A 20,154-nucleotide genomic window follows, 5' to 3' on the forward strand; every position below is an offset into this window, starting at 1 on the left:
CACCAGCAGCCGCCCAGGAGACCCCAGCCCTGGCAAGGCCAGTGAAAATCAGCGCGTTGCTTTCTGCCTCACAGTTTTGTGCTTTCTTAACAGGGAAGCAAGATGGACAGAGACAGCACACCTCTGCTTGCATGTGCTCCTGATTCTGGGACAGGAAAGCCCCCTACGCAGGCCTTGCTCCACCTGGCAAGGCTGAGGGGCTTTCCTTCATGAGAGAAGGATGCAGCTGTGCCTGGGGGATGCCACCAGCTGCAGAGCGATGCAGAGGTTGGTCTGAGCAAGACAAGGTGACAGAACAACCAAGAGCCAGCTCCACGCAAAGTCGGAGCAGCCAGCACAACAGAGCCTGCATTTACACTCATACAGCCTGTCCTCAAATGGCTTTAATTGATACACCTGCTAAACACAGGAAACAGCAGTCAAAAAAGAGGAGGTTTCTCTAGGGACCTTGGAAGGGAATCCATCTGCATCACCATGAGCAGAGGACACACAGCACAGCTCCTTGTCCCTCCTGGGATGTCACCTTTGTCCTTGGCCCCCAGCACTGTAGCTCCTTCCAGGGAAAGTGATGAGCTGCAAACAAAGAGTGACCTTGGTTACGCCACAGCAGAGCAAGAGCCGCGGGGGCCCACTGCTGCTGGTCATCCCGCTCACAGGGCTGAAGGACAGCCACAGCCTCCCACTGCTGGGGGTACCAGCACCTGTCCTGCTGCAGCTGGGGGTCTGCAGCTCTTCCCTCGCCCATATCAGCATAGCCAAGGCCAGGACACGTTAGCCCATCTCCGCTCATTCACATGCAAGGAGGGGACAAGCAGCAGCCCAGCCCTGCTTAGCCTGCTCCTCTGCTCTGGCCACAGCACAGGGCCCATGCTTACGCTGTACTCGCTGCTAAGGTTGGCGTAGGTGGCTTCCCTGCCTGCAGGCTCCCTCGTGCACTCCTCAGTGGGCCCAGAGAAGGGACCGGGCGTTTCTGGCGAGGTGTCTGGGCTCCTCACACATGCACAATGCCTGTCAAACATGGAGCAGAGGGGACGTAGAGCTCTGTCGGAGCAACCTGTGGCAGTAGAGCATGGCCAAGTTCGAGTGTGGTGTTTCTATTCGCAGAGCAGGGGCTCATTTCTACAAGCAGAATTTTTCCTGGTAGCTTTTTCCAATGATTGCAATGGCTTGCCCCACACCTCCTTGCCATCCCAAAGGTGTCTCCTTTGGCTGAACTCCACGTCACACTGACTACTGAATGGCATTTTGCCAGGAAATGGAGGAATCCGCAACCTGCTGCACTCCTCACTCCTACAGGTGACACCAGGGGAGAGCAGCAGCCTGACTGCAGTGCCACTCACACGAGCTATGGCCACGTGATGCCCCACAGCTGTCCCCGGGGCCCACTCCTGACCAAGAGCACACCATGCAGTGAGGTGTCAGCAGAGGGACAGCACAAGGCAAAGCACCATGCCCCAGCCACGTTGCCGAAGGGCAAATGTCCTCATAGACACGCAGAAGACAGCTAGAGACACTGCTGTGATGAGGGGTTGTGGATTCTCCTTCTCTGGAGATATTCAAGGCCCAGCTGGATGCAACTCTGTCTAACATGCTCTAGGCGACCCTGCTGAGCAGGGGGGTTGGACTAGATGATCTCCAGAGGTCCCTGCCAACCTTACTGATTCTATGATTCTATGACAGCTGGGCAATTGTCCAATATTACTTACGCAGAAGGCACAGGCAGAAGGCAGCCAGAACAAACCCAGCACTCCCCAAAGCCACCAGCAGCACAGTCAGGGAGCCTGGAAAGGAGAGCAAAGGGCCAATCTTTAAGAATTTCTTTCGAAATACGAATCACATCTTTCTGGCAACAAATCATCTGGGACACAGCATCAAATTATATATTCCCCAGATGAGTCAGAGCAAGCCCAAATGACTGCATAATTTCAATTAACCACATTCTGTATTGATTGGCCAGGCACCAAATGCAGTCAGGATTTCCTTAGAACAGCTCTGCTGGGTTTTGTTATGGGTCACACTGCATGAAAGACATTTTTGCACACAAAATTAAATGCATCCATATCATCATCAGGCTTAGATGAAAATCTGTTTCTTAAAGGACCACATCACCATCAATCAACACCTCTTACAGATAACCATCTGCAGCAACAGTCACATAAGTTGTGGCTCGTCACAGATGACATTCTGTGGTTTTGTAGTTGTTTTAATTTAATTGTGGGTCTTTCCTTGACCATGTCTGGCCCTGCAAAGCCCCGCCATTGCAGCACAGCAGCAACTTACTGTGCAGCCAGCGCTGAGCCTGTGCTGGTTATAGCATGCTGTAGCCACAACTCCAGCTGCCACCTACCCACGCACCCCACATGCTGCAAGGTGGTGGCACGGTGAGCATGAGTCATCCCACACATTTTAAGTGTAAGTCCTAGATGAGAAGTGACACATTCACTGTGACATCAAGCCCTAGGTAGGTCCAGGCCATGGATTAAGTGTAAAATGTAAAGACCAAGACAGAAGGATTTCATGCACAAGCCCACGCCCCCTGTAAACATGCTCACCCTTCACAGTGAGGTTGGTTCCCCTCCCTCTCTGCCTGCCAGAAAACTCCCCAAGTCTCTCGCATTGGTACCAGCCGCTGTCACTGTCCTGCAGCCCCGAAATGGTGAGATGGCTCCGGTGATTTTCCAGATCTAAGGAGCTCTGGAAGCGACTCCCACTGCTGTTCCCCTCTGGGCAGTTGGACTTGTGGTGCCACGCAATGAGTTGGGGTGGGGTCTCCTCTCGCTCATGCAGCCAGAAGACCTCTGTGAAGTTGCTGGTCATGTTGGTGGTGAAATCACAGTCCAAGCTGACTTCACTGCCTCGAGGTGCAGAGCTGTGGAGGCCCTTAGAGGCTGCACTGGTTTGCTGACCTGCAAAGAAAAGTGCTTTGTGGAGCTGGCCATGAAGGAGCTGCTTTGACGCTGGCAGACTGCCAGTCACAGGCAAAGCACAGAGCCACAAGAGTTTCTGTGGCATCGCAAGCTGGTAGATATATCCTGGGGTGACACATGTGGAAATCGGCTCAGCTCCACTGCTGCCCTAACCAGATGCTTTGTGTTTCACATCATTCCTGCACTTCTGCTTCTGAACCACCATCATCCTCTGGCATAAGAGCAACAGATCCCTGCTAAATACCAGGGCAATGTGCTAAAGAGCAGACCATGGCCTCAGGGCTACGAAGAGCCTGGTGAGTAACTCGTGTTTGCTGCGGGGGCTGCAGTGAAGGCTTTGACCTACACTTTACCGGCCTAGCGAAGCTTATCTGCTGCTTACGGAACAAAACAAGAGACCCAGGGCACTTTTGTCAGAAAATCTCAACCCCCTGCCACAGAAATTACACTTGTGTGCAACCACTGCTTCTCCACACAGTCACCAGCTGTCATGACACTGGGATCACCAACTGCTCTGGAGACGAGTACACGTTTCTGCGGTTGAAAAACTCACAGCTAGACTTTCCAAGCTGACTTCAGCTTTGGGGAAAGCTAAAGCATAAAGAGCAGAAGATTTACTTTATTATGCTGTAAACAACGTATGGCCACCAGTGACCGTTGTATTTTTCTTCTCTTTCTGACTACTTTTCAGAAAGCTAATGGCAATAAATGTTATACAGACTATATAGATGTGTGTGTGTGTGTGTATATATATATATATATATATATATATGCACACACACACATACACACTAATTTATAGAAAATGAAAAAAAAAGACAAGAGGGAAAGTTCAGAAGAAAATACAATTCTGAAGAAAATTTATGAAATAACATAATACAACACAATTACATAATAAAATAAAAAATGGATGCAATTCAGTGCTAAGACAATTTTGCATGCTGCACTGCAAGTGAGCAAGAATTGCAGAGGTGCAGTGTCAGACATGTAAAGCAAGGCTCTATGTGGCAATAACAGTGCCTCATCCGAGTGCTAAAATGCAAATTTTCCTGCCTTTCCCAGCACAGGAGCAGGTCAGCAGGTCCTTGTCCACTGAAGTCACTCCAACAAGGCTAATGCTTCCCAAAGGCTTAGAATCTGACTGTTAGGCTCTCTGAAAAACAGCCAAAATGTTAAAAGCGAACATATCCCATGCAAAATGCTGAAGGAGCCTATCAGCTATTAAACATGAGCAGAAACTGATGCAGGGGAGAGTCACGGTAGACATTAGGAAGACCTTCTTCATGGGGAGGTCAGCTGTGCAGGGAAATGATTCTCAAGGGAGACAGTGGCATGTCCTTCTTTGGAGGCAGTTAAAAGAGGTGAGATACTGTGTGCCAGGACTGCTGGAGGCAGAGCTGCTTGGCTTTGCGGGAGGCGGCACAGCCCGGCCCCTTGCAGCTCCGCCGGCATTCCTGGGGAGGCCAGCTACCTACAAAAGAACAGCACCTGGGTACACTGGGAAAGATTTTCAGGTCGGTCCCAACCAGACTCAAATCTTAGATTTTTCATTCTGTGAGAGGGAGAACTAAGGTGTCTCAGGGAGGTGCACTGTTGGAGGGAGAGAAACAACAGAACAGAGGAAAGAGAGCCAAACTCACCTCTAACGAGCAGGTGCGTCACCTCTGTCCTTGGACTGCTGTGCCCTACTTTCATGTAGCAGAGATAGCGGCCAGTGTCATTTATAAGCACTTCTGAGATGTTGAGAAAGCTCATGCACCTTCCAAAATCCAGCTCACCCCCAAAGTGACCTTCTTTGCATAACACCATGGAGGTATTCTTGGGAGGAGTCATCCTAAACTGCAGGATCCTTCTCGACTCCTCCTCATAGCTCCAGATGATCTCATAGAAGATATCTTCAGTGCCACAGTGCTCGTGGAAAGCACACGCAATCGAGATGGGTTCCCCCTCAGTCACGAGCATCACTTTGCTCCCATGACATCTGAGAGCCTCTGAACCCAAAACCAAAAGTGAGAGTTAGTCAGATACTTTCTCAGACCTAAACTCTGCTCCCAGGCAAGGAAGGGCCACACCTGCATAAGTCCACACTACTGTGCTGGCTCCAGACGTTGAGTATAGAGTAAACGTTGTCCTAGTGAGAGGCTGACCCAATGCTCTGATTAAATTCATTACTTTGGGGGATCACAGGGCACACAGAAGCCCTCACCAAACTCCCCAGTAAGTGCCTCAGCCCTATATTTCTCTCTAGCTCCAGAGAGAGCCTAAGAAAGTCTTGGGGCTCATTCATGTGCCTGCCTCTCCCTAACACACCATGGGATTCCCTAATTATTGTAGCCAGAATCGCAGCACACAACACTGCCAAGAGAGCTTTTTACTCGATGCTGCGTGTGCTCTCTGGACAGCAAGCAGCCCTGCACAGTTTCATTATATAAAAGCTGTAAGGGGAACATGGCAGGGTAAGTTTCACACCAGCAAACGCTAAATGATCTTGAGACTTTCTTAACTTACTTCTACTGTTGGCTATCAGCACACTTGATCTTGATAAACAAATGAATGTACTCAAGCACCTTATACTGCTTAGACAACATCTAGAGCTGCTTAGCTGATATTTCCTTCACTAGTTCAGCATCTAAATACTTTTGCAAAAACCGCCAGGAACTGTTTTCTGTTTCCCTCTTTGTTCCAGCAACCTCTGAAGAGGCAGAGTACAACTCGGGTGAGCAAATGGTGTAGGCTAGCCCTGGAGAACACTGTTTTCAACACGTCTCAGTGGACGTCAACAAGAAACCCAGACCTGATGAACAGAGACCAGCCCTCAGCCCAGGCTCCATCAGCCACGGGGGTGGTTTGGCCATTGCGCAGGGGAAACTCATGGCTGGTGGCCCTGCCAGGACAACGGTGATGCTGAGTACTACCCACAGCCAGGTCTCTGGGCAACGTCCCCTCTTCCCGTGACTGTGCCAGCCACCCAAGGTGGGGTGGGTGCCCACTACCTCTGCCCTCCCAAAAGGCTGTGGCACAAGGGCTTACCTTGAGGAAAAGCCAGTGGCAGCAGGAGCATGAGCACAGCATTGGAGAGGAGGAGAGTCATGCTCAGCCCCGGCGTGTTGCTCGGCCCTCTCCAGCCTGTCTAGTCGCTGCTGGCATCTGCAGCCGACTTGAGAGAAGGCAGGCTGCACACGAGCCTCTTGCAGCGCTGGGTTTCTCGCCTCCTGCAGAAGCACCACCTGCAAACCACGTAAGCAGAAACAACCTGCGAAAGGGCTCTAGTGATAGCCCGGCCCCACAGGCTAGCCCTCAGCACAGGTGCCCGGCAGCCCTGTAACCCCAGCGTGGGTCCCTAAGGGAGGGGGAATGCAAGGCTGCAGAAGAGAGCACGTGGCAAATGTCCCCCGACGGGGTGTCCTCCTCTGGCAGGGCTGAGGGCCCCAGCTCACCCTGAGGCCGTGGGGGATGCCAACAAGGGGAGGCAGCAACAGCAGCGGGGGTCACAACGGGCTGTCGTCAGCGCTCTTGGCAGCCCCAATGCAGCATCTGGGACTGGCATCGAGGGCCCATGCCCCTGCCCCAGCCCCACGATGCGCACAGCGGGGACCCAGCAAGGTGTGAGCCCCCGGGTGGCCACGGTCTCCTCACCTGTACAGTGTCAAGGGGGCGACACAGAGGCCACGCATGCACGTCGAGCTCACTGCTTCCCCGGTCGCTCCTCAGAGACCCAGAAACCGAGCACCGTGCACCTACCCCCTAAACCCGCCTTTAGAAACTTTAACTCAGCAGCGTCAGACACAGGTTATCAAGATCTGTTTTTCTACCAGCGCAATTGGGAACTGCCCTAGGCCACATCCTCTGTGCAAGCATAAAGTCAGCGTCGCTCACTGCAGGCATGGCCAGGCAGGTAGGCACCAGCCCTGGCCTTTGTTTGCCCAACAAAGGGCATCTATCTAGATGCAAAAGAAAAGCTTTCAGGCCCATAAGCCATTCTCTTGTCTTAGAGCAAATAGAAATATGTTGGCAAGAATTGTTTTGGGTTTAGTTAGTTGTGATTTGATGGAGTAATCTGTGAGAGGGTGTAGCTGGCACCTGTGACGGAGAGGGAATCTCGGTGGCAGGCATCTGTGAGCAGAGAGACAGGTAATTTCTTCTTCTGCAACATGCTGTGGTTTGGTGGAGAGAGGGAAGTTTCATGTGCCTTAAATCCACTGTCTCTGTTGGCACCATGACTTGGCATCTCCAGAAACTAGGGGATTCTGCACCAGGCTCAGATTCAGAGGATTTCCCAGGGATTGGGAGTGAGCAGCCAAAGCCAGTCATGGTGATCAGGAGCCCACCAACCCCAAGGCTGCAGCAGGGATGTGGAGAGCCATCAGGCAGAGCCCAGGTCTCTGCTTCTGCCCGAAGGAAAGAGAATTCAGCTCCATTTTCCCAGGCAGACAAATCTGCCTCCCTCTTCATTCCTCTCTTAGATCTTCTTTCTATATGCTCATTCCTGGAACTGAATTTGCTGCAGATCAGGGGCAAAACAAAGCACAAATGCCTCCTCCTTCACCTGGCGACCACCTCCCTGGGGACAGCTTCAAACTGCAACCCTGTTCAGAGCATCAGTGCTGTGAAGGAAATGGTCCTGCAACAGCCATGAGAAATCAGGCCTTTTGGTGGTGGCAAAAGCTTCAGAGAGAATGCAAGTTTTATATCAGCAGGCTGCCATCCCTGGGCACCATGTCACAGACTGGCACCCATGGGAGCTGCTCTCCAAGGCTCCTCTGCACACAGCAGCCACCGGGTTGATGCCAAAGAGGCCCCACATCTCCATAGCACAGCCACGGTCTCCGCAACACATCCGCCACCATACCTCACCGCAGTGCTCCTCTGCTAGCCTGCTTCTGTAGCCATCTTCCCCTGGGGCAGGAGCCAGAGGCAAGGCGCCCCACAGATGAAGCTGAGCGTCCCAGACAGGTGGCAGAGAGGGGACATCAAGGCTGGGGCTAAGTGGCCAATTTCCTGCTTTTCACAAGAAGCCTTTTTACCACAGGAATATGCTTTCCCATGGCCTTGTTCAGCTCAGCAGACTCTCGTGCCCTCCTTTGGGCTCTGCATCAGCTTCTGGAGACCAGAAATACCAAATCCTGGCTTATAACCCACCCCGAAGGCTCAGAACGTGGCCTGGGAGGATCCAAACCGCCTGCCTCTCTGTGGTTGCCTCTCAGCATGCATGCAGGATCCAGAGATCTTTGGAACAACCTTCTATGACCTGGAAAGAGGAAAACATCCCCCCACATAAGCCAAATACAACCATTTGTTGCACCTTTTGTTCACACCTGCAGAGCGTGAACCCACTGGCCTCAGAGACACTCAGTCAGGAAACCGAGGTCGCAAAAGAACAAGCTGATTTTAGGACATCCTCCGCAGCAAGAGCTGCAGCCCCGCTGGCTCCAGCGCTAGAGAGGCTGGTGAGAGTTGGCACCTTGCTCTGAGGTTTCACACTTGCTCGAGGGAGAAGTAATAGGAGTGGGGACAGAGGCACAGCTCTGCCTGCACGTGCTGTGGGCCGAGGGCCCCACGTGGGCTCTGCTGCATCCTGCACGGCTGCAGAGCCCTTTCCCCATGCAGGGAGGGATGATGTTTGCATGAGATACGATGACAGGGAAGTTGTCCACGGGCCCAGGAGCACTGAGTATTCAGCACCGCACCCTGGGTCCCCGCAGGTCACTCCTTGGGTGCCAGCTTTGTCACCTGCTCCAGTCTGTTAGGTGCTCTGCATCTGTTGGCTGGCCTCAGGCAGTGATTTGATCTCAGCCTCTTGGCAGGAAAAGAGGACGATGCTACAGGACATCAATATTCAGGCGCTAAGCGGAAGATGTGGGTGCTGCACAAGCAGTGCAGACCGCTCTGGCGGCCCGCGGGTGCAGAAAAGCGACTGGCTACACTAAACGCAAGAGCGGCTACGAACGCAGCCCAGTGCTCACCCTCTTCTGCCAGCATTATTCCTCTGCCACGCGGTACTAGATGTGCTTAGTTAACAGAAGCAGCTCACCCAGGTAAAGCAGGTTTTATCCTAGCCCATAACTATCCCCATCAAACCAGGGCAAAGCTGTCCTGAGGGAAGACTTTGCTGTTGGTATCTGCCCATCTCAGGAGACTGCAGCTGCCCCTGCTGCTGGTCTGGCCATGCTGGATTCAGCAGGGAGCAGGATGGGCACAGTCAGGCACCACCAAAGCCCAGACAGGCTGCGGAGCAAACACGGGACAGGAAACACAAGTCTCAGAAAAGACTGAAATCCAGAGAGTCCAGGACAACACAGGCTGGGCAGCCTTCCCAAGCGGCCCGTTCTGCTCGCACAGCTTCTGCTCTCCCCTCTCCTCTCCCTGGCTGCAGAACTTGGAAATCCGCCAGAGCGGCTCCCCGTTGCTGGGAAATCTGGCTGCTGAAACCCAGAGCGTTGGTTGGAAACGCAGCCCCTCCCCTGAGCGCCGCCAGGCCTACCCACGTCGGGCATTTTGTCATTCCCACAGGCCTGCAGGACTGCTCCCCGCGCAAGGGGCAAACACAGCCCCAGCCCCAGCGGGAGGACAGAGGCTCTGGGAAGAGGTGTGCCGAGAAGCGCTATGTTCGCTACAGTGAGATACGGAGGTAGGTGGGAAAAGCTCTGGCTTTGACTCGGCTTTCAGGGAGGGTGGGTCTCTTGGACTGTCTCCTCACCAGGTGGTGGCCCTGCAGGGGCAGGGGAGACAAGGCAGTTCAGTGCACAGCTGTGCCTAGTGGTTTGGGAACAGAGCTTAGAGCAGCAGAACCCTGCTGGGCTGTAGCAGCTTCCCTTGCCTCATCTGTTAAATGATCTTTAACTCTCGCACAGCAAGTCAGAAAACCTGCCCCAGCAGAGCTGTTACCAGCCGGGAGACAGGCCTGAGGCAAACACCGGTGGGTGATTGGGCTGTGCTACAGCAGAGCTACTCACAGGCTGTCCTTGCTGCACATCTCCAACCTCGTGCTCTGGGCAGTGCCTTGGCAAGAAACACTGGAGGGGGTTTTGCCTGTCTAGACATAGCCAGAAAGAGAGGCACACAGGGCAGCACTCGGAGCTCCTTGGCTCCCTGCCACGTCCACAGCATGGGAAGGGCTCCCTTCGCTCAGATCCCGGCACTTTGCTTCAGAGAGCAAATAGCCTGCAGGGAGAACGAGCAGACCCAGGCTAGTGGGAAGGTGCTGTCCTGGCCTTGTCCACCGTTGGCCAATAGTCTCTGCGTGACCCCGAGGACTTGCTGTGGGAGCTGCCAGACACACATGGGAGCCTTTGCTCCCTCTGCTATTTGAGCTGGATCTGATGTTCGTCAGCCCAGGGAATTTCTCAGTCATGCCAAACTTGGTGAGAGTTCATGGCCCACATCCCACAGTGACTCAGCCCAGATCTCCACTCCTTCCGCACGTGACCTGGACAAGTTGATGGCAAGGCAATGCCAGGGGCTGCAGCTCACGGATTTTCCTGCTTCCTCCATTTGATGAAGCTAAGTGAAAGGACAGTGGCACTTTATGAAGCAGAGCAATTCACACCCCACTCAGAGGCCCAGCCCAGCTCCTGACACAGAACATTCCCAGCACCAAGCACCAGAGCATGTGGCCTGCGATACTGTAGCTCAAAATCAGCTAACAGGCAGGCAGGGGCCCTGCCCTCACTGCCCAGGCCAGTGGTGACCATTCCCAGTCCCCTTTTGTGCCTGAGCCAGGCTGGGCTGTGATGGTTGTGGGTCCCCAGGATCCGGGGTGACTGCAGTCTTCTCCCATCTGAGGTCTCTTTTTCATGTCTACAGCCAACTGCCAAGAGCTGGTGAACCTGCAGTGCCGGGTCCTCATCCTCATGGCCCACCTGGAGAGGAAGTGTCATTGCAGACCAGAAGGTACTGTGTGTTCATGAGCAGCCTTCAACTGAGAGCCAGACACTCTCCCTCTAAGAGGGGCACAGCAGAGGGTGACAAAGGGCTCGTGGCAAACTGCAGAGGAAGGGGAGGCAAACCTCCTCACCTCCAGACCTCGGCAACCTCTTCCCTGCATAACTCCACGGAAAAGTCCTCTAAACCCCACAGGTTGACACTGGCCACACAGAGGCACATGGAAACATCACCTCTCTCCTCTCCTTTTAGACAACATTGATCTCCTGGATGAATCAGGGGCCCTGATGAACCTGAGCAAAGTAGAAAATTCTGCATCTGAATTTGCCAGTAAATACCTGCAAGAAAGGCAGCGCTACATCCTCATCAGAATCATCCGTAAGTTCCTTAGCCAGATGACACAGCTCACCCTCAATGCCAGGAAGGGTCTGCTCTGAGTGTGAAGCTTCACACAGCATTTCAAGCAACTGTCCCACACACCAGGGAAACCCTGTCACCAGCTAGAAGCAGATGCAGCTTAGAGAGGGGCTCTATTCAGCAATCATTTAGACATGGCACAGTAGCTCAGAGAAGGCAGGAATCAGCTCACACGAAAAGCTAGAGCTGCACATCACAGTGTTGTGTCCTGCAGTCTGAGGTAGCACCTGTGGGGAAGGGGAGCCTTTCATGAGCAGAGCCACCTGCCCAATTACACATCTTTACTTCAGTTTTCTGCCAGGAGAGAGATTAACCCAATTCTCCCATCCCGCTGGTAGGAGAAGAAAGCACTGAAGCCACCTGCTATGAACCCTTACTGGAGAACCTGGGGAAGCACTACCCTGACCTCGCAGGTAAGAGCCAGGCACCAACCTCACCTCCGCAGAGGGGCTGGCAGGTGCAGGCTCAGGTCTCCTCCCTGCCACAACCCCCGTGCGCAGTCCAAGGGAAGGTCACTCTCTGGATTTCCCAGTGCCCCCTCACAACACAGTATCAGACTGCTTGGAGAAACTTTTATGGGACTTTGCCCAAGAGGAATGGTTACTGCTGTGCGTAACAGGTGAACCTAGGAAGCAAGAGAAGCATCTCTGGCTTCTTTCTGCCTCTTTCCAGAAGAGCATCTCCCAGGCAGCACAACAGTCAGCTCGTACTGCCAACCTCCCCACACCCCAGGCTCTAGTAGAGTACAGCACTAGCCGCACAGCACAGAGGGATCAGAAGTAAAGAGCAGACATTTTCCTGGCACAAACAGGGAGGAAAGAACAGAGGAGATCAGGAAACTCTGAACTCCACCTGCTAGGCTGAAGCCATAGAGGTGGCATAGCCTCACTCAACATGCCAAGCAGCAAATGACTCACTGAAGGCAGTTATCTAACAGAGGTTTTCTGGGATTGCTCCACAGATCTGCTGCAGAAGCTGTCAGCAAGCCCCCAGCTGAGAGAGCAGTGGAGGAGGGGCCCCATGCAGAGGAGGGCTCAGTCCCTCACCAGCACCCCAGCCAGGCCCAGGCCAACCCCACAGCGCAAGAAGAGCTCAGAGCTAAAGGCCACCCCAAGATGAAGTACAGGCCTGGTGGGAGCAAGGCCTGTTGCTGCTCACAGCTGCAGTGACTACAGCAGGTTTCATCACTGCTGCACAGAACTAGCCTCAGCAGTCCCCCAGCAGAGCAAGAACCCTCTGCTATTTAACTTTGTTCTTCCTAGCATCTCCCACTCCTCTTGCACGTTCACACTTCCTCACCCGAAGCTGCACCGCAGCCAGGCACACGCAGCAGCTGCGGTCTGCCGCCTGTTCCAAGGAGTCATTTGTTTCAGCAGTGTGATTTGTACTCCTGTGCTACAAGGACCTGCACCTCCTTTCAAACCACAGCAGCTGAAAGAAAAACACAGATCAAGCATCATCAGATCAGACATTCCTGCCTCAAACACTGTCACACAAGGACAGAGCCCTTCTAGAGGCTCACTGCCCTCTGCATTCATCAGGTAAAGCTGTTCAAGCTACATCCAGCAGCCCCGCAAATTCAGAAGGGGCATTGCTCAGAACTTAACCCACACTGGTCAGAGGACACAAAGCAGTTACTACGCACACTCTTGACAGTTTTTTTCCCCACTCAGATCAGCCCACACAAACATCAGTCCAACCATTATTTCTTAAAGGGAGTAAGTTGGAAATACTGCATTATGGTAGCTACCCCGTTCACAGAGGCAGCCTAGCTGTATCTGGCACCTGCTTCCCCCCAGTTGTCTCTCAGGAGAGCACAGGGCACCCAGACAAGGCTAGGCACCATTCAGGACATAATTACCACAAAGAATTTGAATCCTGACATTTAGAGGGAGCAGGAATTTCATCAGCAGCCTCCAGTATCTGCTGCCAACTCTAAGCATCTAAATCTGGACTTCCTCACAAACCAAGGCAAGACGCAGGGAACTAGTCCCATATCCTCAGCAGCTACGTGTTGTCTGTTTAAAAGATTTAAATCTGCCATGGAAATCCAGTTAAGGATCTGAAATTCACTGCTGTGCTACTGAAACTCAAGCTCAAGTCTCAGTAGTTCTATTTCAACTAGTATCTTACACACCACTGTGTAGACCCAAGTCTCCTGCTAGAGGAGTCTGCAGGCAGTACTGGATGAGACTGTGCTACAACTGCAGTGAGTAACCAGCTAAGAACTTTGCCTGATCACAGTGACCTTGAGAATATTGCATAACCTGTTCAGACTTTAAATAAGGTCAATCCCTAAGCCATGCAACCAGACAGGTCATTTTCTTAGCTCCTGGCTCAGAATGCAGCTCTTCAGGAAGGAGATACTGATAGAAGAAGAATCTAAGTCACTCAAAATACAGCAGGACTCATCTCAGATGACCTCTGTTCAGGCCCCACCACATGCACAGTGTGGCCTGTCAAGCCTCAGCTTGGTGGTGGATTTGCTTTCCTCAAGTCAAAGGCAGAGTCCTTGTTAGGCTGCACCTCCTGCTTGCAGGAGAAATGAAGTTGTCCCCTGTCCCGTAAGCAGAGTTGATACATTTACCATTTCCATGGCTTAACTGTAGCTTGAGGATAAATAAAGGAAATGCACAAGTTACAGCTTCAAATAGTCTCCTTTATTTCCTCTTTCTCTGCAAGAGATACAAATGCCAACATCTCATAGGTCCAACTGTTCTTCCTTCCTTACTAGTCTAGAAGTGAGTTGCCACTAGAAGACTATTTGGTCACTCTGTTCCCTGCACATCATAACCCAGCCGTCTGTCCTTCCTCTACTCCCTGCAGCCAGCTGGGCTCTATACCGGGCTCGTTTCCCCTACAGGAGGGGGGAGTCTTCACAGGAGAGAAGAAACACCTACAGGGGAGGAAAAAAACACAAATTCAACACTAGGTGCAAGTACCAGCAGCTGGAGTTCAATAAAAGCTCTTGCCTAAGTTTTTAGATCCAATCATAATACACTGAATCTGCTTTTAACAGATGAAGCAGGAACTAGGAAACTAGGAGAAAGCAGCAGGTTTCCCAGAGCAGCCATGGAAGAATCACAGGGTGTCTGAAGCATCTTCATCTTCACTGAGATAGGACCAAGACCGTTTCTCTGCCATTTCCAGTTCCCAGTGGCATTCCAGAGGACAGGAAAGGCACTTGAGGCAGCAATGGCTTCTCATTTAATGCCCTGAAGGGCAGCAGACCCCCTCCCCCCAAGAGACTGGTTTTACAGCCCCTCTCAGATACCCCCCCAGCAGCAGCTCACCCACTGCCCAGCCCCAGCTGCGGGGCAAGCACAGTCCCTCACCATTGCTGTATTTGCACTGCTTCAGGGCCTCGTTGAAGCCCTCGCACAAGGTCAGGTCGCTCTGGCTGGTGGCGCATTCCAGGAACTGCTTCATCTCGTAGTGGCAGGGTCCATAGGGCGCCTGGGGGTACGCGGGCTGCCGGGGCTCCTGCGGAGGGGCACGGGCTGGCGCAGGGCAGGGGACGGGCACCCCCGCCGCGAGCCTCCCCGAGCTCCCCGCAGCAGCAGCAGCCCCCGCACGACCCTCGAGGCAACCTCAACCCGGCAGCACACGGCTGCGGCGCCAGCCCCGCGCCCGCGGCACCCGCGCAGCCCCGCCGGCCGCTCGGAGCCGCCTCACGCCTGCCGCCGCCGCGGCCCGGGCCGCCCCGCGCCCGCTCCTCTCACCTGGGCGGCGCTGGGCGCTCGGGCCGGCTCGGCGGAGCCGCCGCCGCCGCTGAAGGCGCCGGTGAGGGCGCTGCCCACGACGTGGCCCACGGCGGAGCCCACGGCCACCCCCGCCGCCGTGCTCGCCATCTGCGCCATCAGCCCGGGCTGCGCCGGCTGCGCCGCCGCCGGGGCCGCGGCGGCCGGGGCCGCGCTGCGGAGAGAGGCAGGTCAGGGGGCGGCGGCGGCGGCAGCAGCAGCGGCGGCGCCGACCGCGCCGCGCCCCCCGCGCCGGTACCTGGCCGGGGCCGGGGCCGGGGCCGCCGCGCGCCGCGCCGCGCTCCTGCCGCCGCGCGCCATGACCTCGCCACTCTCCTTGACCCCCGCCCTCGCGCCGCCTTAAGAGGGGCGCGCCGCGCCACGTGACGCCGCGCGCAGGCGCAGTGACGCCGCGCGAGGCCGGCCCGGCCCTCTCGGGGCGCTTCGCCCTCGGCCTGGGGCGGGGCGGAGCGCGGGGCGCGTGCGCGGGAGGCGGCCCCGCCCCGCCCCGCCCCGCCCCAGCGGGGGAAGATGGCGGCTGCGGCCAGGTGGCGCCCGCGGCGGCCGCGCTCGGCAGGGGGCGCTCGCGGCGCGGCGCGGCGCGGCGGGTCCCGCGGCCCCGGCGGGCGCGGGCGGGCGCGGCGCTGCTTCCCGGGCCGCGGCAGCAGCGCAGCGCGCAGCTGCCGCGGAGGGAGCGCCGCGCCGCGCCGCGCCGCTCGGGCGGGCGGCCCCGCCGCCGAGCAGGGGACGCGGCAGCTCTCCGAAGCGGCTGCAGGGCCGGGCGGAGTCCCGCGGGTCGGAATGGCCGCGGTGCCTGCGCCTACAGAGGGAACAGCCACGCTCGGAGAGCCGCCGAGCTGCTCTTACTCCCTTTTGGCTGTATTTTGTCCTTCCTACTTGCAGTTTCATCCTATTCTTTTCTATAACAAATGACTTCCAGAAATACGAGTGTTTCTCCCTTTCTGTTCTGGAAGGAAAAGGTCGTTTTCCTGCAGTGACCGTATCGCGCGCCTGCGGTCAGCTCTGCGGCAGAACCCACCCCCAGGCAGAGATCCTGAATGTTCCCCAAGGCCATTAACAAGTGAAATACGTTGGTGACCTGCTGTTTCATTTCAACGTGAGCCGTTCTCACCTCTCCGAAAGGGGAAAACACTTGTCCAGAAAAGGAGAAGTTCCCTGAGGCAGCGGATTCCCTTTCCTGGCAGGAGGGCACGGAGAAGGTGTGGGAAACCTCCCCACCTTTACCGCGAAACTCCGCAGGGCTCGTTCACAAGCAGAGCGATGGCGACGCTGCGAGCGCAGCTGCAGGTTCATGGCAGCGGGTGCAAACGGACCCAGTGCAGACAGCCTGACTGCGCTCAGGAAGGAGAGCGTCACCCCGTAGCAGAGAGGTGAGAGACGGCCCCTCTGCTGGAGGCGGGTTTCTTACCCCTTCTCCCTAGCATTGTCTGGAAATCGCCACCGCCTTCCATCAGCACACGCATTATCACCACAGAATCGTGCACTGGGCCTTTGTTGTTTCTTGCCCGCAAGCTATCGCCGTCTGGAGAGGGGCGGCCGAAGGAGCACACGGCTACTGGGAACCAAACACCCGGAGGATTAGTCAGGCTGCGGTAATACAGAGGGATTTTTCAGGAAAGCTCCACGTTAGCTTCAGGTAGTTCACTGGACTAGTGTTCAGAGCCGTGATTTCAAGACGAGACATGGTGACTGGCAAAATCTGTGGGTGTTTTCTGTGGTCCTTTTCCAGTGTGGAAACTCCTTGCTCGTCTGGAGCAACATCCCCACGGGGTGTGATCAGGACATAGCTGGGCTCTCCATGCCTGCCCAGCAAACACAGCCACATCTTCAGCATCTGTTTTTCCACTCTCAATATTTTTTGTAAGAGAACTGGGAGTTATGTCCAGGGAGGGTCCCGGCCTATCTCCCACTCAAGTGAAACAGAGGAACCCGTAGCTGAAATACTGCCAAAAGGATACCTACTGGTGCGGGCAAGAAATTCCCCTCAAGCAGGCAGTGGGGAAGTGAACGCTGATGCTGAACTGGCGGCAGTGGCGTCTCTGACAAGGATCAGGCTTCAGCCAAGGAGGCAGCTGCAGCTCAGGTGTTTTCAGGCAGGGAAGTGCGAGCCTCTCACGCCTGGCCCAGTATTTCCAAGCCTGACCCCTTCTCTAGGGATTAAGGTGCCCCGTTATGAGGGACCTTTGGAGGGGCCATTCAAACTCTCTGGTAACAGGAGGGGGGTTGCAGGAGGTGAGGAAGAATTTCTCCTTATGCAATGGCTTTCACCTCCACAGGAAACACTGACCACAGTTCCACCTGCTCCAAAATTGGTTTTCACTTTGCATTTCAATTTGTCCCACTACATTGCAGACAAATAACAAAACATACTTTGAAGGGCAAACCAATACTGTGCTATGCCTCAATTTCAGCACCTGGCATCATTTGACCTCTGGAGTCATTGGCCCAAACTTGGCTTAGTTTGTTTTGGGGGAGCTCCCACCACTGGAGGAGGACCACATTCTGTTGAGTGCTGGGGAGCCAGGGCCTCAGGGAGTCCATACGCAAAGGACAAGGCTCTCTGCAGTCCAGGCATGAGTCAAGAAGCAACACCTGGGCACAAGCAGATGATGGAGCAGGAGGGAGCCGTGAGGCCCTGCTAGCAGGCAAACAACAGAGCAGCTACAGTGAAGGTTTCTGCAGATGTCCTGGCAAAGAAGAGCTTAAAGGAGGTGATGAGGTGGCTTTGCAAATGCTCAGAGGCTGTTTCTCCCAGGCATGAGGAACAGAGCAGGAGAGAGCATGAAGGGGCTAGTTGGAAATGGGCAATGGAGTCTGCCTTTGTTGCATGAGAGATGATGGGTGGAGGGGAGGAGGATAATAAAGGGCTTGGAAAGGGGAGAGGAGCAGTCTACAACTGGGGCAGAGAGAAGAGGGAGCCAGGGAGGAGTGTGGGGAGGAATGATGTAGTCTGAGCCATTGGCCAACACAACAGTTTTTGCAGCAGCCTTCTGTATTATAAACCAGCAGGTGAAGAAAACCTTCGCAAGGCGTGGATATTATTGGGTGGTAGGAACATATGGAGAGATCCAAACTGAGTCCTCAAATCACTAGTGCAAAATAGAAGATGCCTGTTTTACCTTCAAACCAATGTCCCCAAAATCATCTCTCCCCTGGCATTCCAGCTGGACTCCTGGGCCTCTGCAGGCCCATATGCCTGCTTAGTATCTCCTAGGGACAAGCCTTGCTGCTCACACCATCTTTGGAGGCTCCTTCTGCTCTGTGAAGTGAAAAAAAATTCCCAAATTGACAAGGATCCAGAAGTTCCTCAGGGGGAAAGCGGGGGGAGGAAATCAGCTATGTGATGGCTCTGGGGCTGTGTTCATATGTTCAATAAATTATGAAAACTAGCTCTTTGGGCTGGTTCATTGACTGGCAGGAATTAGAGAGCTAAGTCACTGCAGGGATGGTAATTAGCCGCTGTGCAAGTGTTTTTGTAGAATCAAGTTTCCAGCGTGAGAGGAAGAGGAAAGCGTTTGTAAAGCAAGCTATCCCCCCAGCTGCAGGAGCTGGGCGGACAGGGCTCGCAGGGCAAGAGCTATAGCTCCAACGCTTCTGAGAACAGGGACTTTATCTCAAACAGGCAAGGCTCAGGTCTCCTCTTCAGAGCAGACACCCCCAAATTCTTCCTCATTTGGTTCCTCCACCTGCCTGGGAGCTGTGCCTTGCCCATCAGTGCTCAGTGCTTGTGGCCGTGGGGGGGAGCTGGGAATGCTCTGGGGGAGGAGATGAAGGCATTGCAGGGGCACAGGGAATGCAAGACATCCAGTCATAAGAAATCAAAGTTCATTAGTTCCACTGCACACAGAACGACGTGCTAAAAGAGGTTTCAAGCTGAGAGCGTCCCTTTAAGCTGTGTCTCTGGGACCCTTTGAATTGGTTAATTAGAGGCAAAGTTCTTCTGTGCTGCGGGAGGAAGGGTATGTGCTGAAGAGCACAGCTACCGTCGGTTTGCTAAGGAGATGATTTATTGTGGCTGTCTGAGAAAGCTCTGCGTACACAACTCCACACGCTCACCTGCACCCACGCCACCCACCTCAAGCCCACTGCACCCAAGTTCTGTTCCCAGCTGGGGAACTGTCAGCAGTGGAGGTGGAAATACTGTATTAGGGCACCCAGTGCAGACCCCTGCCAAGGAGCAATTTCTCCCTTCAGGGTATTTGTATAGCAGGACTCAGTTTACGTCTAAATATCCCCACAATAGTTTCCACAACTTCCCTGGGCAGACTTCCTAATTCCTTCTACTTTTCAGCCTAAATATAATCTTTGAATCAATCAAGCAGCTTCATCTCTGCCTCTCTCTTCTCCCACTCCAGAAGACCCCTCCTTCTATAATTCAAGTGTTAAGGCTTGCCTACACTTGAAAGTTAGTTCTGGATTAAGATAGGGAATAAATCTCTAACACAGTAACCAGTTCCTGAATAGTTCTGGATAACATTTATTTAGAAGTGTCCATTTCTGAATAACTTGCACAGTTATTCAGTCCCTGCAAAGTGCACAGGCAGGCTGATATCTTTCCTTCTGTTAGCAATAGGATCAGGTAAAACATGATTTGTACAAAGTGCGTCTGTATTTTCCAACTACTCTCTCTCAGTTAGTCTAAAAGCAGGTAATAATCTTTCCCTTCAGTTTGCCTCACTTACATCCTCATGCTGTCACAGCTAAAAGGTTGCTACAAAGAGATCTAGGAATTCCCCAAATATTTGGATTTCAGGAGGTTATTTCATAGATAAGGAATGCACTATTCTCCCTTAGTGGGTCTCTTACACATCTCTTCTCCATCTGGACAACAGAGAAGGGGTCTTTCTCAGCAGGCTGTAGTTCCACCAGGCAATTGCAGAGGGAAAGGTGCCACATGGAAGTGGTGTGTTTCCACAAAACTGTATCTAGGCGGCAATGCTGCAGTGCATCACTTCCCTGTCCTTGTGACATGCCACCGGGAACAGGTAGCCGTTTCCGGATGCTTACAGAACTTACTGCTTCCCACGCTACAGGTCTGCGCTTGGAGTACCCTAATTATTACATGCATGGGCAGATCTGGGTAGTGCTATGGGTGTACCTGCATTTAAGTTATTTAGGTTAACTGCAAATTGCATGGGATGGTTGCCTGGGGATCTGGGCAAACTATT

General features: G+C 54.0%; 3 protein-coding genes across 6 annotated transcripts; 1 reads left to right on the forward strand and 2 right to left on the reverse strand.

Annotated features, from left to right (window-relative positions):
* Window positions 1-363: 363 nt before the first annotated feature.
* LOC134148182 (uncharacterized) lies at window positions 364-12,698 on the reverse strand. 4 transcript variants are annotated; one of them, XM_062590032.1, is made up of 7 exons: window positions 12,525-12,698; window positions 5,958-6,154; window positions 4,568-4,918; window positions 2,553-2,906; window positions 1,707-1,781; window positions 876-1,054; window positions 364-573 (listed from the first exon to the last, which is right to left on the reverse strand). In XM_062590032.1, the coding sequence occupies exons 2-7, from the start codon at window positions 6,016-6,018 to the stop codon at window positions 520-522; spliced, it is 1,074 nt and encodes a 357-aa protein (XP_062446016.1). In that variant the 5' UTR covers window positions 6,019-6,154; window positions 12,525-12,698; the 3' UTR covers window positions 364-519. The 4 variants fall into 4 exon arrangements, with proteins under 4 accessions (XP_062446016.1, XP_062446017.1, XP_062446018.1 ...); XM_062590033.1 differs by lacking the exon at window positions 12,525-12,698 and adding an exon at window positions 7,008-9,087; XM_062590034.1 differs by lacking the exons at window positions 876-1,054; window positions 12,525-12,698 and having other exon boundaries at window positions 5,958-9,087.
* On the forward strand, window positions 9,420-12,344 carry C17H22orf15 (chromosome 17 C22orf15 homolog). The gene is made up of 5 exons (XM_062590365.1): window positions 9,420-9,555; window positions 10,731-10,817; window positions 11,061-11,186; window positions 11,564-11,638; window positions 12,187-12,344. The coding sequence occupies exons 1-5, from the start codon at window positions 9,531-9,533 to the stop codon at window positions 12,342-12,344; spliced, it is 471 nt and encodes a 156-aa protein (XP_062446349.1). The 5' UTR covers window positions 9,420-9,530.
* Window positions 12,699-13,863: 1,165 nt separating the features above from the next.
* CHCHD10 (coiled-coil-helix-coiled-coil-helix domain containing 10) lies at window positions 13,864-16,279 on the reverse strand. The gene is made up of 4 exons (XM_062590366.1): window positions 16,211-16,279; window positions 14,948-15,151; window positions 14,561-14,708; window positions 13,864-14,121 (listed from the first exon to the last, which is right to left on the reverse strand). The coding sequence occupies exons 1-4, from the start codon at window positions 16,277-16,279 to the stop codon at window positions 14,102-14,104; spliced, it is 441 nt and encodes a 146-aa protein (XP_062446350.1). The 3' UTR covers window positions 13,864-14,101.
* Between the last annotated feature and the right edge of the window lie 3,875 nt (window positions 16,280-20,154).

This window comes from Rhea pennata, chromosome 17 (genome assembly GCF_028389875.1).
Source record: "Rhea pennata isolate bPtePen1 chromosome 17, bPtePen1.pri, whole genome shotgun sequence".
NCBI lineage: Eukaryota > Metazoa > Chordata > Aves > Rheiformes > Rheidae > Rhea > Rhea pennata.

Coding starts and splice junctions, on each gene's coding strand:
- LOC134148182 (XM_062590032.1), bottom strand. CDS start 6,018: ATGACTCTCCTCCTCTCCAATGCTGTGCTCATGCTCCTGCTGCCACTG. Junction 4,919..5,957: donor GCCACTGGCTTTTCCTCAAG/GTAAGCCCTTGT, acceptor TTTTGGGTTCAG/AGGCTCTCAGATGTCATGGG. Junction 574..875: donor ACCTTAGCAGCGAGTACAGC/GTAAGCATGGGC, acceptor CTTTGTTTGCAG/CTCATCACTTTCCCTGGAAG.
- C17H22orf15 (XM_062590365.1), top strand. CDS start 9,531: ATGTTCGCTACAGTGAGATACGGAG. Junction 11,187..11,563: donor CATCCTCATCAGAATCATCC/GTAAGTTCCTTA, acceptor TCCCGCTGGTAG/GAGAAGAAAGCACTGAAGCC. Junction 11,639..12,186: donor GCACTACCCTGACCTCGCAG/GTAAGAGCCAGG, acceptor ATTGCTCCACAG/ATCTGCTGCAGAAGCTGTCA.
- CHCHD10 (XM_062590366.1), bottom strand. CDS start 16,279: ATGAACCTGCAGCTGCGCTCGCAGCGTCGCCATCGCTCTGCTTGTGAA. Junction 15,152..16,210: donor GAGCCCTGCGGAGTTTCGCG/GTAAAGGTGGGG, acceptor CCCTGACCTGCC/TCTCTCCGCAGCGCGGCCCC. Junction 14,122..14,560: donor GCAGTGCAAATACAGCAATG/GTGAGGGACTGT, acceptor CCTCCCCTGTAG/GTGTTTCTTCTCTCCTGTGA.